Below are 17,823 nucleotides of genomic sequence, written 5' to 3'. Positions count from 1 at the left end.
ATTCAACCTGCACCAATGATGGAATTATCAATACAAAATTGGCAGCACGCGTAGTTGAGCAGAAGCTGAAATTAATTGTTATCTTTCCAGTAATGATGGGTAAAGTCATGAATGAGTCGATAAATAAACTGTAGTGGTTAAAGGTGTGTGAATAGTTATGTTGATGTGCTTTTTAACAAAAAATGGTTTTTGTGGTCTAGTCCTTTCATATTTTTAGGTAATAAAACTTTCTTTGGGGACTTGCCATTTTCAAGCGTAGAGGATTAAAGAAGGAGTAGCAGTCTGAAAGCATGTCCAAATATCAGAAGAATTTCTTTGCTGAGGCAAGCAGCTGTTCTAAAATGTAACTTGCCATTTAGATGAATTCCTTCTAGAGGAGGGTAAAAACTTCCTTCTAATACAGTTAATGCTCACTGATGTGAGTGTAATACAGTTTAAGATCTATAGGTAACTGTCTGAACACCTTGAGAGTGGATTGCATTTAATGTAAAAATAGAAATATAAAAACATCCATTCATTTACATACAGAAAACACCCAGAACAAAAGAGCAAGCAAAATAGCAACAATCACTGTTGTCATCTGACTGTATCTTAGTTTATTCCTTTTCTGATGTTTGCTCTCTGAATATTTTTTTTTTTAAATCTCCTATTTAATGAGCTGAGATGCAGAGAAAAATAGGCTCTTTCATCCTCCACAGTTATGGGACTTAGGCAAATTAATATACAAGGACCAAATAATAAATAGTGCCAGCTAGTAAATACATTTTATCACTGTCCTTTTTTTGTCCTCCTTTTTATCTTTCTGTTTTCCTATCTCTTTTTTTCATTTGTCACAATTTCCAATTTGCATGAGAGAGAGATTAAATACCAAATTTTGCCATAAACCCTAAAGTAAATGGACAATACCCAGTTTAGTTCTGCAAGGGAAGAGCTATGGTGATGAGTAAGGGGTGCAAGCGGGCAGAAGGCAAATCAGACCCCAAGGCAAGAAAGGCCAGATGACAGTCGTTGCAGTTGGGAAAACTAGTAGTGTATATCCCAGAAGGTAGTATGCATTCAGCTGTGCATCACCATACTAATGGAATAAAAATACCTTGTATTCAGTGACTTCTTCTATAAATATTTTTCATCTATATGTGTGTGACATTTGTGATTTTACTAGCAATTCCACAGGAGACCCCAGTTGTCTTTAGGCTGTAGAAGTCTGTGAGCTTTCATAGTATTTTTTCGTTTGTGACTCATCTTGGTGTTTTTAAATTGTGTAATTTTTGTTTTAGCAAGAAAACTTGTTTTCATTAAAGTAGCTCATACTTTCTGCTGTGTGATGACTTGAAAGATAAAAATCATTAGAATCTATTACATTTTCTGAAATGTTTGGTGTGCTCAGGTTTTAGCTGCTGTCTCATTACAACTGAAACATTAAAAAAAAAAATTTGAACCCTAAAGAACAAAGTGTTTTATGCAAGGTTGCCAGAAATTGCTGTTTGAGAAGACTGAGATCAGAGAGAGAGAACTGGGAATTACTTTGGGTCAAGACTTCATGCATGGTTGAGATATGATGCTGAACAATCAACAGAAGTCTGTCCTTCTGACATTTAGGTTAATTTGAATGACATCGGTCCACTTTGACATTTTTCAGGTCATAAGTATATGTCTATTACCTCTCAATACAGTGACATTTTCTTTGTGACTGAAAGGTCTCAGGTAACTTGCCAGATGTCGGAAGTACATGCTGTTTTCACTCTCGGGCAGAAACTTTGCTTTTAAGTTTTTTTCTTTGTCATTTATTTCATAGTTATTGTCAAAGTGTTTGCCAGATACCTGAATATCCTGCTGCTAGAACACTTCAGGAACAATTGCAGGTTTTGTACCATCATACCTGTGCTGAATTTCTTACAGGATATGAACACTTTGTAAAAAGGCAACTAGCCATGTTTTTAGTTTTGATTGAGCTTGCTTTCAAATATCTAGATCAACTGAAGGATTTTCCTTCTCTTAGTCTGTCTTTACATGTTCCCTTGTGCCACTACCAAAGTTCTTCTCAGGAGCTTCTTCCACTGCTTTTTCCCTGTCCAAGGAAGTGCTTACTACTATCCGTATATAATAAGAAATAAAAAAAAATATCAGAGAAAGCAAAAGTAATGTGGTGGTTTTAAAGAACAATGTCATTGCATTGATGCTAATACTGAGGTATTTAATTTTCCTTTTCAATTTTCTGTTATTTGCAGGTAATTAAACTTAAATGGCTGTGACAATACACGTAATTAAATTTTCTTCCTTCATTTCATGACCCCATTCTCTAGATCTGTACTCTACTCACTGACTGAATTTACTTGCAGCACTTTCCTGTTGTATTAATTATTCAAAGAATAGTGCTGCATAAAATATTGATCTGTTGCCTGACATTCATTTTTTAAATGTGAGCAGAGCAAGACAGACACTACCAGAAATAATTTCTGGATTTTTCTTTCTCTAAATACAAAAATTACAATGCATGGAAATTAACTAAAAATGCATAGTCATTTTATGAAGTGCCAGGCATGCCCTGTACAGCTTGCACTTAAATATAATTGTTTTTACATAGCAAAATGCAGTTGCAGAACCCAAAACCATAACCAGATGGTATTGCAATTACTGTGCAAAATATGTAGTCCAGATATTACTAGGTCAGTCCTATCTTCTGTTACGCCTTAGCTGTGAGGACTTTCCTTTCCTTACAATTTCGCTGTCTGTTAGCTCCTAATTGTATGTAAGCCATTTGGGTCAGCCCCAGGCTGCTTTCTTCTACAGATACCTGAACTACTCCTTTTAGATTAGAACTACAGCTTGTCTGGACTTGGACTTTATTTCAGTTATCTATTTTAACTGAAGACCATACTGGTCTGCTTTCTTTAAGGGTAGTAAGGCCTGGGGGTTTTTGTAGTGCTTCTTGTGCTTGTGAATGTTCATACAAGAAACACAGGGCAAACAGTGAAAGGAACCTTGATTTTATTTTATCCATTTATGTAAGAAAGATTGGCATACTTCTTGTGTGCTTTTTTTCTTCTTGCCATATCCATAGTTTTTTTAGAAATATATCACACAAAAGTGTCACAAGGAAGAAGCTCTTCTTCTTATCTGCAGTAATAACACTGTTCCTGATTTGTCTCCAGTTTCTCCATCATCCCTTCCCTAAGCCTTCAAAGTGCTTTACAGCATTGGGTAAATGTCATCGTACAGACAGAGACGGTGGAGCTCAGAGAAGGAAGGTGGCTTGCGTGAAGTTGTGCTGTGATTTAGCGAGCCTGGGTTATTTCCTGACACCAAGTCCAATGTCTTGTCTTCCAGGGAAGAAGGAGGTGTGCCTACAAACTCTCTTCAATCCCCTTCCAGCACTGGAGGCTGATACTTACCTGTCACTGCCAGCAGCCTGGTCTTGACCCCATAGAAAATGCTGTTTTAGATAACTTCTACTGATGAAGATTTTCATTAATGTGAAAGTTCATGTTACTTACCAAGTTATGTACTTGCTTTCTGCAGAGTAGCAATACTGAAGAGATTACTTCTTTTTTTAATATATATTTAGTTACTGTTTCCATCTTATTTATTAAGTGTAGGCCAGAATATCCTGTTTTCTTCTCTGCAAAAAGGTTCTCAGTCAGACATATGTTTATTTTCCAAACTTATTTGGGCACTTACTTCATACTACGCTTTTTTCATGCATGGTGTAAGTGATGACAAGCATCATTGGAAACTGTTTGAAACACTGTGATTCTGTAATTTTATCCCTTCCCTACTGTATGTAGCATTAGGGGTTCAAAGTATGCAGAAGTGCATAAGCATCTGACATAACTTTCAAAAACATTATTTACCTTGGTGATACTTACAGACTACCAAGGTTTGCAGGTGCTCTGCTATCCTATTTGACAATCTAAAGGGGAGATAATTTTGTTTGACTTTGCAAGATGTGACAAGTGCTAAATGGTTGAATTCTCTTAGCATCTTTGAGAAGATGCTAAAAAATCGAGTTCTTACAAAAACTGTAGTGACAGATTCTTGGTAAAACCACTTCAGAAATGATTGCACAGGCAGAAGAAGGGCCTGCTGTAAACAGTTTTGTAAAACAAATGAAGTGCTAAGGAAGCCACCGCAAACTGTTCCATGTTTTTGTGTAGGTGTCTGATTTCATAGTGCATTAAAGAGAGAGATAGTAGCCTAAGGAGTTGTTGGACTTTCTCAAATCTGCATACATGGTACTAAGTATTTTGAATTACCAGCTTCTCCTGCAAAGAAAAATTATGCTTTGTCACCTGAATCTTACCTCAGCTTCATGCAGCATCATGTGTAAAGATGATCAATACAGACATACAGATTAGATTGCAGATATATTTAGAAAAGTGAGGTATTTATTTTAGTGACTATTTTTAAACTTTAGTAGATATTTAGCTTGCAATTCTTTCAAGCATTTAATGAATGGAAGTTTCATGTTTATGTATCAAATTCTCCAGTCTTTGCACAAGCTAAATTACAAAGTGGGAAGCTTGCTATGTGAGAAGCTTGTCTTCCACAGATAAATGATACTGTCGGTAATTTTTTTGTTTACGGTGGTTTTTTCTGCCATAGTTCATTTACCACAATTTTTTACACGTTATAAATGTAATGTTATTTTGTATGATGATAAAAAGCTTTGCCTTTATTCTGATTTACTTTTTAAAGGCAGAATTTCATTTTTTTGATCATTGCTTCCTTGCTGAGCTCTTGGGAAAGAATCTCTATTGTACAAATTCGGCTAAAACAGTGTAGGAACACCCTAAAACCTTAAAGTCTGGCAAAAGTGGGGTGGAGAGAGTGCATATACTTGTGGGCACTTTTTTGCCAAATTTCTTCTTCATTTCACTTTTCTTCTTTTTCCTCAAAAATTTTCTGTAGGAATGTGCTGTAAGAATCTCTGTCTGTGAAGGAGACATTCCTTTTGCAATTTTATTTTTCTTCCTATCAATCAACTCTGTCTAAAACTGAAAGCGAGGAACACAGTAGAGAAATACTCTGTACAATCTGAGTTATCCTCATTAAAAAGATACTTTAATAGGAAGGACAGAATATTGTGAAACACTAAAAAATATTTTTTCCCAGAATGTACTTGTGGCATTCTCAACTATTTTTCTATATATCAAATTACAGGATACTTTTCTTTTGAACTTGTTTATACACTAACAAGAAAGAGCCATAATGAACTACAGAGGTGATTTTTTTAGAAGAGGTGTCTTGGAAGACATAGTCCTGGAACAAAGGGACATCATGTGGGATTATGTTCAGATGATGAATATTAAGTCATTCAGTCAGTAGCTTTACTGACTTCTTCTGGACTATTTTATCTTCAGCATGTAATACCCCACAGCAATAAAATCTGGTTCTTAAATTGTTTTGGTTCCAGAAGCAAAGAAAGGGCATTCTTGAAAGTGTATAAACATTTAATATCTTTTCATACACTAATGACATATTTGAAGAAAGAAATCTGGGGCACTGCATCTACACAAGTGTGTTTTTTAAGGGTGTGAGAAGGCTTCCATTTTTGACCTGTGAAAGAACTAATCTGAATTCCAACTCTGAATTCAGATTCTTCTGCACAGGCAGAAAGGAACATAAGTAGGTAGGACCTACAGAGAGGCACTATTCAGCAGAAACCATTATGCTTCTTTTGCAAAGCCAGAATATTACATATTTGCCACAGTTCCCATCGCAGCAGCAGTGAGGTATCCTGAGGCTTGTTGTAGTGATAACTCTGGACTCTAACCTGTTGCCATAAATAGCCTGAGAGGAAGGGTTTCTGGGATACCCAAAGAGAAGGATTTTGGGGTTTATCGGAAGTTTTTGAAGACAATGTGCAAAGTATCTCGTCACTTCATAGAAATTGAACAAATTTAAGTTTACCTGAAAGTCACAGTATAACCTACGACTTCTTTCACCATTTTACATGGAACATACACCAGAATGTCATGGATATGCCTAAATATTCAATCAAAAGACATGCAAAGGGGCAGAGGTTTTTGTGGCATCTATGTACTTTTTCAGGCTGCCCATATGTGACAGTTGCGTGGCAGTTACTCCCTCCAGTATTTAGAAACAGAGTGCTCTTAAGATGTCACTTTAAATTAAAGGCAAGATTTTGAACAAAATAACTTATTTATATTCTTAATCTAAATTTCAGTAGCATGCTGAGACTAAATTTATTCAGACTATCTTCTCTGTCACAAAGGTAATTTTATATTACTGCATGACATTTCTGTAAGAGATAAACGTAGTTTGTTTTGACATAAGGTAAAAGGTGTGTGTGCCAACTGGATACTGAGTGAAGGATCTTTCCCATGCCTGACTCCCTTTTCTGTCTGGATTATTTGTGCAGTAGCACAGACAGTGCTCTTCTTTGGCACCTTAAAAGCAATTTTTTCTTAGCTTCTAGAATAATGGGTGACATGGCAGGATATGGTTGTAGTCTTTCTGGGGTTTTTCTGTGCCTTTTGAGTTCCTTTAAAAGAAAAGGGCTTATGATATTTTTTCTGGAAGATATTTATTAAAGTAACAGTACATACAAACAACAGCTACTACTTGTGTTAAGCAGCATGATGGATGGTGCTTGTTTACTTCTTTCTCTGAGATTTGAGCAAATTAATTCCCAAACAGGAATTCACATTTTATAAGGGCATTGTCAACATAAGTGAAAGAGGACAGGATCTTAAAATAAGTATAGGTTTTTCATAGAAGCCACAGAAGGATTTGTTCCTCTGGCTGTTTTGAGGTGCCTGTAGTCTAGTTGCGGAAAACAGGACAGACAAAACCAAGGATTGTTGAGCGTGTCCTGTGAGATAGATATACTAACTGTATAGCCTTTCTGTGTTCTTGGGGATGCACTATTTTCCAAAAGTAATTTTGCATAATGCTGGCTTCTCTTTGGAGAGTAAAGCTAGTAAGAGTAATGATGAAGAAATTGGCATAGAGAAGGTGAAAAGATAAGGATATTGTCATTAAGGAGGGGACTGAAGATAGAGCTTTCTGCAAGAGCGCCAGTCCTAATATTTAAATTAAAGCAGAAATCAGTTGCCTGTCTTTAATGGTTTAAAATTGTAAAAATTTCAAATAGGAGATCTTTGACCCCATCAAGATAACTTCTGCTTCCATCAGTTCTGAACAGCTGAACAGAATCAGCTGGATCGTCATATGCCTAGGGCATCTCCAAAGAGGGCCCTGGAAGAAGAAAGCAGCCCTGAGAAGTACTGAAGGGTCACTATTTTTGCTGTGATTCATATCCTTTGTAAATGCTAAGAGAGTGGTATGTTGGCAGAGAAGCCAGTGTCTATGAAGTTAATGTAAGAGTTTGTGAGAACTGATGAGGTTTGGGCTTTTGGAAATGTTGGGTCTTGAGTTACAGGTAGACATGAAACTTGATTGTGTGTGTTCCTTCATGCCTCTGTTGGCTTGGTTAAGTAAGCACCCAAACTTCTTGGCACTCAGAGAATACATACGCTGATTTCGGTGTCTTGGCTAAATTCCAGTGAGTAATTGCATTCAGCTTATCTACATTCCTCTCTTTAGTTGAATTGGTTGAGATAGTTTCCATCTTCTGTCTAATGCTATTGTTTATTTTGGTGAGTGGTGTTAAATAGGCAGCTGTTTTTTCAACTATTTTGTCACAAAGTGAAATTGTTTCAAAGTGTGCATATGATTTGTAAATTACTTTGACAGAAAAAAAGGAGAATTTTTGTATTGTAGTGTCTTTGTCAATTTATGGAGAGTTGGTTATAAAATATCATGGTTGTTATTTTGAAGTGTGCTTAGATAGGACATTTATGTATACTCATTCTGAGTTTTTGAAGTGTAAAGTGAGGGGTAGACGATCAGATTTTGTTTTCATTACCTGTGGAGGAACTTCTCCATAACTTTAAATTAAGCTTAATCAGCTGGATTTAAGATATGCAGGTGACAGATATTAGAATTAATACAACTAAGTAGTGCAGAAGCTCTGATGAGGCTGTTGCAATGCCCCACCTGAAACTATTAACTCTACAAAAAGCAAGACAAGTTTTAGACCTGTTGGCATGAGATAAGTTGTCCTACCCAGTCATGCTTGACAATAGGAAATATTTCGTATATCTATCTAGGCATTTTTTTCAAGAAGATATTAATCCCATTTCTGAAGTATGTATTAATTACATTCATTTGTTTTGGTTTCTATCGTGTTTTGGCTTTGTCTTACCATTCAGTTTATGCTCTGACTTGGTAGAGCTCCTCCTTGTGTGTTTTATTCATTCAGTGACTGTACCTACTTTCTGATAGACAGTCAGTCACCTGGTGAGTCTGTCTGATTTGTGACAGACAGAGGCTACATTGACTGTATTTCAGGTGTCTAAGGATCATTTATTTAGATACTGTGCTGCCCTGGAGTACAGAGTAGGGTAAAATGCATGTTTGTTGAAAAAAAGCCTAAGAGACAAACTGTAGCAGGGAGGTGTCCTGCTCAGGTGTTCATCCCCACATCTCCATCACTGTGCTGCCTGGCTGTGGTATTTTCATATCATCCCAGTGAATATGTAGTTTTTCAGAAAAATGGATGGGGACCACTTGTTTCCATCCTCTCTTACTCTTCCCAAGAGAGAAGAAATGTGGTTGCTGCTGTGGTTTTTAGAAGTGGGAAGTTATCCTGTTGTACATTGACAGCTGTTTGAGAGCTGCACTTACAGACTTTCTGGCTCCACAGTGTAACGCAGAGTGCAGGCGGCTTTTCTTCTGTAGAAGCTGTCTTGCAGTCACGAGTAGTTTTCCTTTCTGTGGAATGCTGATGATCTTAAAAGTTTTCCAGCATGACACCCAAGAAATGAAGTATTGAAACCAACAGAGAACTATTCCCAGTTCCTACACAACAACAACGACAACAAAAAAACCAACCAAAAAACATCAAAAAAAGTGAGGGCCTGTTGTCCATGCCCGAGTGGGAAGTCAGGGTGCCTGCAGGTAGTCTGTGAGATGGTTTCAACCTCTGTAGAGAGACTCTATGAAGAACGTGGCTGTCAGCTGTTGAGGAAAAGTGTGGATATATGCTTGCTCTGCTGCTCAGGATACATGCTGGAGAAGCAATGGACTGAGTTTATCAGGGTTTTAAACACCTATCTAGGAGTTTCTAAGTAGGGACTAAAAACTCCCTCTAGCATAGATCTCTGTATACTTGAAATAACAGGCCTACATCTCTGTCATGATGGAGATTCATATGTGGTCCCAGTAAGGGAGCATCAAAACAAAGCAAACCTTGAAGAACAACAAATGAAAATTTTAGATTTTGGTTTAATTTTCCTTTGCATTTCATTACATACACTGATGTCCAAATTTTACATTTTCTTTCCTAAATGATTTTATTCTCTTTTGATTCTTCAATACCAAATTGAAGAAGGTAGTTGATAAAGGCTAGGATGTATCCAATAGCTTAATTCATTAGTCTGCTCTGGATCTGTTCCCCAGCATGTGGACTGAATTTGCTGTTGAATATCCAAGTAACTGTTAACATATTTCATACAGTACATGAAAATTCTGTGGTATGACTGGAATTAAAGATTGTATGATAGGCTTCCAGTATGGTGTAATAGCAAGCATAATCTGGTGATAGGGTGCTAGATATAAATTCTTTTCTTTTGACACTCAGTACAGAGCTGGAGGCTAAAGACCCTGTGTTTGCAGACATGAAATAATCAACTGTTTAACTATCTTGGTTTTAAATGTAAAATAGCAGGTTAAATTTTATAGTAAGTAATAGGCATTCATTGAGTAGTTTGTCATGCATTGTGCCAATTCATTTGCAGAATTATGCTGAATAGCTGCAGAAAATGAAAATTAGTTTTAAGTGGACATGGCCATTGACTTTGCAGGAAATAACTGTATATCATCACCTGTAACCATGACTTTTAAAAATCTAAGAATAGTATGTTCAGGAAAGATACTTTTGTATGTGCTTTGAGACCAGTGGTGCATTTTTAGTTTAATTAACAGCTGGTAATAGTATAACCTGATTAAAAATACAGTGCATTCCAGGTGATTATTATGATAAGCAACCTTAAAATAGCAAAAACGTCACTCTTCAGTCAGAGGGGCAAAATGGAAGATGTGATATTAAAATTATTTAATTAAAATGACACCTCCATTATTACAGTTATGAAAATAATACAAATGTGTTTTTATATAATGCAAAGATCATAATGTTAGTATGCTGTATTCTTTACATAACTAACATGCATCCATCTTCTCAATTTCTCAACCCAAATATGTATACTTTGGCTGTAGAAAGTGGTCTCTCCAAACTATCTAAAACAATCATTGCTAGAAACTTTTAAAACATTCTGAAATGTGATGTTTTGGTTCTTCAAGCCCACCCAATAACAAGACTAGCATTAAGAAAAATATAATAATTTTCCTTTGATAAACAGGTTGGGACCTTCTGTCACAAAGGTACATTTTTCTGTCTTCTCCTATGTTTTGAGTGTATTGAGCTTTTATAGCTAACTTACTTGTCCTTTCCAGAATGGCTTTCCTCTTCTCTGGTTGCCTTCTTTTTTATTTATTTATTTTAAATTCCCGTTACGTTAGGGTCAGATAAAGCATTGGAATTCAATCTTATTCATTCATGTTTCTTCAGCAGATTGGATTTTCCCTTTTATAAAGGAGATACTTAGAACTTTTTTAAGAGTGCGTGATTGCATGTAAAACAGATGAAGGAAAATGAAGCATTACAAATAAAAGTAAACATGAGTGAAGTGAAGAGGGAAGATAAAACCTCTGGCAAACAAAATGGGAGGAATATTATGATGGCCATGGGGAGCAGTCATTCATTTTTTTTTTTTGAGAATAAGGAAAAATAAGACAGTTGTTGGGATGAAATTAAAAAAAAAGAAGATTGACTTGCTTTTTTGTAAAGAGTCCTTAGGGTTTTTTTTACTGTACTACAGGTTTGGTTGTTTGGTTGGTTTTTTTTTTTTTTTTTGAAAGGAACTGATAATTTTTGATTAAGAATAGTGGCAATTTTGCTAAATTATTAACTTGTTTAGCAAATTATGCTTTAAACGTATGTGGAGATGGAAATTTTAGGAATAAGGAATAATACCTGAATTTTCACACAAAGTCCAATAATGTAAATTCTATAATGTTTCAACTGCTGTTTATAAACTCAGTAAAAGCTTTTAGATCTGAAAATAAACAGTGTAGTGTTGAATTACATCATTTTTTCTTAAAAACCTTTAACTTGTGAGATAGTGCAAAGTGATTGTCACTTGAGGCAGAGCCAATAAATCACTTTCAGACATGGTTCAGGTAAACAAATTGTTCTAATCAGTTACCTAGTACATTATTTGAATAAATGAAGTTTCTAAAAGTCTTTCATTCAGAACTTGACAAATAATATTTAACCAAGGTAAACAGTGTCAGTGGCTATACAGTAATTGGACACTGTACAGGATCATTGTGTGTTTAGTGTGAGCAATAAAACAAGCATAAGTGAAAAATTGCATTTCTGTTGCAAGATTTCCATGGTAATTGAAATCAGTTTCTAATATTTCACTCAGTCTTTCTTTAACAAACAATTCTATTTTCATTACGTGTACAGTAACAAATGAGAAGTTTTTGTCTCTGGTGCTGACTTATGGGTATTACGATATTATACTTAACAGCATGAGGTCATTGGCTGCTGGGAGACACAACAGCAAAAAGGAAAGAAAAGCAACTGTTCACAGAGGGGAAGGGGCTGTGTTTTGCTTAGTGTAGGGAAGAAGTATCTTGTTTGCTATACTGATCTGTTTATTTTAGTAGTTCCTGCTGTTTTTCAGGTGCAGTTAAAAACCAACATTTCAAGTCAATATGTAATTCGTACACAGCCAACAAACACCTGTCTGTCTACACTTGAATGTGCAGCTGTTGCTCTTACTATCATGGAAAAAAATACGATTATACAAGAGGTACGTAATTTTTCTTTTATAAATAATAGAGGGGCAGTGAAGGTAGTTAGCTATCAATGTCACATTTGACAGTCAAAATCTTAACATTTTGATGGTTTTGTTGCCCAGTGAACTAAACCAAGAACATACCAACAGAAACTAGTTTTCTTCAGATGTTTATTAACTCAAGTATGTTCAGACTGGTGTGACACTTTCTTGTGTTCCAAAAGTCTCTATAGTTTTCCTGTTCTTTATTCAACATTGGTGCCAGATTGCTGAGGGAACTTGTTAGATACAAAGGTCTTGAATGGTTGTTTGGCTATTCCTCTTTTCAATATGTTAAATTCTAGTATGGTATTTTCTGTTCTATCCCCTAATGGAATTAGATTGGCTCTTTTGCCTCAGAGGGTTGTCTGAAGATAAACCTGGACAACATTCAGGGCTAAAAATATTGCTTTGATGATTTTTAAAGTACCAGTTAGGTCAGGTCATGTTCTGTAGCAGATTGTATTTGCTGCTGCGATGTCCATCAAGGCTGAGTGCAGACTACTTATCTTACAGACCAATTTTACTGTGGTAGCCCATTTCTGTATGGAGTAACAGATTGGTTATGGAAGACAACTGCTACCTTCCCAGCCATCTAAATTCCTCTCTTTTCCTTTTCTTTCTGTTTTCCCCTTCTTCTTTATTTGTCTAGTGCTTTGCACAGGCACTCCCACTTTTACAAGTTTTCACTGTGCAATATTCGGGTTCATTTGTCTCGATGTGACATTTTTTTCTGTTTTATTACTAAATCTCCCTTTTCTTCTTCCCTATTTTTTCTATTTGTCTTTTCTTTTCATTGTTTCTTTCTTGTACCATTTACTCATTTTTAACTCAGCAGTCCTAATGTCCTCCAGTTCCTTCTTTCTTTCTACCTCATTCTTCTTTTCCATCATGTTCTGTCATCTGTACTACTTTCTTGCACACTGCTTCTGTAATTCTAAATATGATGAGCGACTCACATTCTCTTCACCTGTACATTACTTTTTTTAAAAAAGTTGGTTTATAAGGCACTAAATACATGTGCCTTATAAAAACAAATGCCACAATACAAAGTAAAAACCTATAGAGATGACAGTTGGGGTTTTAGCCCATAACAAACAGAAGTACTACTGCGTATATTGCAGGGCAAATAGTGCAGAGGTGTATTGTTACAGTTACCTCTTCCTGTGATGTTTTTCTGAGTTCACTTGACATTTCTTGTTGAAAAACTTCAAAACATAGACTGTGTACCAGGCTTGTTTAATAAACTAAATTGTACGAAGGTAACATGCTAGATTGACTTCTTTAAACAGTTGTTTTTGAGTATTTCTTAACTATAATATGTTGAAAACTACTTTGTTTTATGTACTATGTTAAACAACGGTAATTAACTGTTAACTGTTATTAACTGTTCAGTTGCTGTAATGTATGGAATTTACATGTTGCACTCTTATGTTACCAAAGTTGTACTCACTTGAAAGTACAATTAGTATTTTGTAGCAAAGGAAGATATTAGTAAACTTGGCAGAGATTGTAGCCTATAATGACACTGATATCTAATTTTAATGAAGGCAGAAAACATGATGATTGATTGGTTGAGTAGTCATTCATTGGGACTGAATAATGTGCCAGGCAGTGTTTGGAAGGGAGTTTTTGTGCTAGGTCTCAAAGGCTTTGTGCCATTGACTTTCTTGTGTTTTTTCCTAACGGAAAATAAATAAAACCTGAAGCAACTTAAAATCAGGAGTGTTTATTAATTTTAAATCATACATGCTATAATAGATGTTAGAAGGTGGTGTATGTGTATATACACCTTAAAATGTTTATTTACCTCAGTTGAGAATTAAATTGTCATAGAAACGTTTAGACATTTTCACCAGTCTCTTCATATTCTAATACTGGGGAACAGTATTACTTCAGGTACTATCATCTGAGGCTCTTTGGAATTTGTAAAATACCTTTGGATACAAATTGTTAAAAAGAAAAAGTATTTCCAAAATGTGAGAAACTTAAGATAATTTGGAGATCAGTATCAGTAAAGTTTATATCTCTCTTAAATAGGATATTAAAGTATTTAAATACTCTTTAATTTGTGGTTAACTTCTTCAGTTAAGACCTGAATTTAAAATCACTGGGCTGGCAAATGACATTGAGAATAACTGGTGCTAAACTCTAAAGAGTTTCATTTAGTTAGCAGTCAGGAAGGATTAATTTTCTTTTTAGCCTGTGTTGGTCTCGGATTATTTACTGGAGTCAAATAACCATTATCTTTTTTAATAGATCAGTATTTTTAAATGATCCTCTGAAGTCAAAGCATAGCAAGGTGATCTTTGACTCTCAAAAACCCAAATGCTAATCCAGTTTGAGACAGGCAGTGAAGTGTATTACTGCATGGAAAGTAGTAAGTTGTTTTCTGCAAAAACTAGATGGCAGAGATGATCTGAATACGCCCTTACAGCTTGCTTGAAGATAGAATTCTTTTGTAAGCCTGTCCCACTGATCTCGCACAGTCCTGGAGCTGTGGAATGCAACCCAGTGTGTTTATGTCTTCCTGCCAGCCAGCTCACAACTCTTAGGTGTCATCAGAGGAATTTGGGACTTAACAGTTCTTGAGTTTAAGTTTATCCCAGGTCAAAGAATACTAATTGGACATTAGCCTTTTCCTTGCAATTGTGATCCCACTAGTCTGTGATGGAACAGGCTATTAAGTTAATGCCCTTCTTAATCTTTTGTTGCTGACATTAGTAATATCAATTTAATAAGCCTTTTGAAAAAGACCTATGAGTAGTTTTGCACTGTAGACCCAGGTCTGCAATCTGATTGTGTACCCGCAAGGTAGTACAGAAGAGTCTGTGAAGAGATGTAAAGCTCATCCATGTATTCACTACATTCTAGTGTCCATCCTGGGTTGCTCATATCCTTCTCCATCAGATAATGAAATTTTGATACTTGACCTCCACCTACTAAAAAAGTTTCCCAGGTCAAAAGTTGCCTCTGCAGTTGGCATAGTGTAGAATATGCCACCCTCATGTCTGCCTCTGTGACACTGGAGTGTCGCCTCAACATTAAATCAATTGCATTTAGAATGAGACTGGGACAAAGTGTGTGGCCACACAAGAAAACATGGCTTAGAAATCGGAAGTCTGTGTAACATCTTTTCTAGAAACCTGTGTATCTTTTTATGACAGTGCAGCTATCGTATGCTTGTATGTTAAAAGAAGGTAATGATTTACTGTAGAAGTTAAACCTATGAAAAATTAGAAATACTGAAACTAAAGTGGTTTTTGTGTATTTACTTTTTCCTTTGGTGTGCTAGGACAATGCTGGCATATTTTTCCTTCATTAGGACTTCTGTCTTACTCAAGTCCAGGGTGAATGTTTTGTTAGTGTCTACAATTCCCAGTCCTGTATTCTGTTTCATCTCTTCCACTCAGAATTGGCCCACCCTACTTTTCAAAGACAAAATTACCAGTTTCTCAAAGATGCTTCTGTGAAAGCTGCAATAGCCAAGAGCTTCATAAGCATTCATGCACTTTTTTTATATGCTCTCTGAATTAAGTGAGCACTATTCCCAGCATAGAAGATGGTGAATTGAAGTTGAGAGCAATGGAAGTTAAAAATGGGCACTTAGTTTGATGCCCAGTATAAGTCACTTATTTTCCTGTGCTTGGAAGAGTCACATTCTCAGTAGAAACTCAGCTCCTGCTCACTGCAGTTGCATTTGTGATTGCGTTACACTTCTGTGCGTGTGGCCCCACAATAATGAGTCAGGCAACCAAAAAATGAAGAACCTACAATTAGGAACCACTTGTGATAAATTTAGTTTGTGTGGCTTCATTAGTCCTACATAATATCGCTGGGCAGAAGCAGGGATATAGTCCAGCCTCCAGGGTAGCAGCCCACCTGCACTGATCACGAGTGCCTCCTCTTTCCAAAACTCAGCCTCAAGGTATCTTGGTGCAAGCACAAACAGCTTAGTTATTGTTACTTATTTTATTACAGCTTGTTGGCTGAGCCACAGTAGTTGATTGTAGTCCATTGCTAAGGTCAAGTTAAAGCCATAACTTACAGTAATATAGCCGGGGCTGAAGTTGGGATCAAGTGGGTCCAAGGAAGGAGTAAGGAATGACAGGGGGTGGGTGGATGTATGTTTGCTATGTGGCTTCTTTTTAGTACATCTCTTACTCAGCTGCGTTCTCTGTGTATCCAAAAGTTATATTTTATTAGCATTTATCATCCAAATTATATTTTATCAGAATTTTTAAGTAGCTGTGAATACAGAACCTGGAATGATTTTTGTGTCTAAAACAGCTTACTAAAAGGTTGGTGATTTTGTCTCCCCCCCCCTCTTCATCTCTCTGCAGACTATACTCCGTCCACTTCAAGCCTTATGCTCTTTCCAGCTTCAGCATGGTGCCCAGATCCATCACAGCAAGGAGCATCTTCTCAAGAACGGCTTATATGACAAGCCAATGCCAAAGAATAAGCGTAAACTCAGAAGAATGGAGCTTTTGGTGAATAATGTTAAAATATAGAAAAGCTGTACTGACAGTACAGTACGATTTATTTGCAGCTAGCAAATGAATATGAATCTGGATTTGATCCAAATGGTTGACTGTACTGTAATAAAACAATTTTTAGGTCCTTCATAGCCAGGAGTTTATCTACCAACGTGGCAAACAGTAATGGACAAGCTTTTTCACTTTTACAGTAGGCCAGGTGCCTTTGTTCAGATGATAAAAGATCATTCTCTTTTCCTATAGAAAAGAAGAAGAAAACAGCATAATTTAGAGTTACATTATCTCTTGGGTGACAAGTATGATCCTCAATCTGACTGGATAAATTTACTTTGGAAAAGCTTTTATCAGTACGAAAAGACAAGGAATATGAATGTGATAGAATGGTAAGGCTTCAGCATTTAGAAGCATATTGAATTTCTGCTGAGCATTTTAACTTCAGTATCTAATTATAGTAGATTTTCAAACTGTAGTTCCTTGTATTTCTTAGTTCAGATGAACATAAGGCAAGTTATTTGGATAGTCCTTTGTAATTTTGATATTTTTATTTCTTACATTATTAGAATTCCTTTTCATAAATTTATATGCATTTTACAATGCAGTTGGGTTTAATTTGTCTCTTAGACTTAATTTTTAAATTAAACCCACATATGTTTTTACCAGAACCTGAACACTTCTGACTTAAAAAAACAAAAGTGAATGTAGATAAATGATTTTTGGAATTGTAACTCAGATGTCATCTTCCGCAGAAGGTGACATTTTATGGGTATGGATATGTCATACCCACACCCTGACATGCAGTGGTTATGATTCTAAAGGAATTAAGCAATCCCAGTGTAAACAGCTCTGTAAGAACTATTATGCAATGACAAATTATTATGTCTGGATACAACCTACTAACATGATTGCACATCCATTATATTTCATGTGTTTTTTAATTAGTTCTCTTCTAACTGATATAACTGTACCTCTTTCTAATGGGAATTGCTAGAAGCAGAAGAGTTGGATATTTTTAGAACCTTTGTGATTTTATGATCTGGAGGGAAAAAATAAAATAAAGGTTTTGATGTTCCTTTTTTCATGTTCATAAATGCCTCCTTCATGAAACAGATTGAAATACTTAATGTTTGTCTTTACTATCGGTTCCACTCTAGGTAACAACATGGAGCTAATTGGGTACTAATTAGTCCTAGGAAAAGAGATATTTTGTCTTTAATTTATGAGCTGCAAGGCAAGAAACTACAGAAGTAAGGGGGTGTGAAGACAGCTAACCAATATATTAACTGAAAGCATTTCTGCAATTAACAAGAGAGGTCAAAATTAGGTCAGAGATCAGT

At 35.9% G+C, this 17,823-nt stretch overlaps 1 protein-coding gene across 1 annotated transcript in view; it reads left to right on the top strand.

Annotated features, from left to right (window-relative positions):
• Positions 1-17,562, top strand: part of DTWD2 (DTW domain containing 2) — a 98,890-nt gene extending 81,328 nt beyond the window's left edge. Inside the window, exons 5-6 of the mRNA XM_056325236.1 lie at positions 11,838-11,966; positions 16,334-17,562. Coding sequence (XP_056181211.1) covers positions 11,838-11,966; positions 16,334-16,504 — 300 coding nt within the window. The 3' untranslated portion in view covers positions 16,505-17,562. The remainder of the gene's footprint in view (positions 1-11,837; positions 11,967-16,333) is intronic.
• Positions 17,563-17,823: the final 261 nt, after the last annotated feature.

The sequence above is a fragment of the Falco biarmicus genome, chromosome Z (assembly GCF_023638135.1).
Source record: "Falco biarmicus isolate bFalBia1 chromosome Z, bFalBia1.pri, whole genome shotgun sequence".
Lineage (NCBI taxonomy): Eukaryota > Metazoa > Chordata > Aves > Falconiformes > Falconidae > Falco > Falco biarmicus.
The sequence above is the reverse complement of the archived record's forward strand: the minus strand, read 5'-3'. Positions and strand labels throughout refer to the sequence as shown.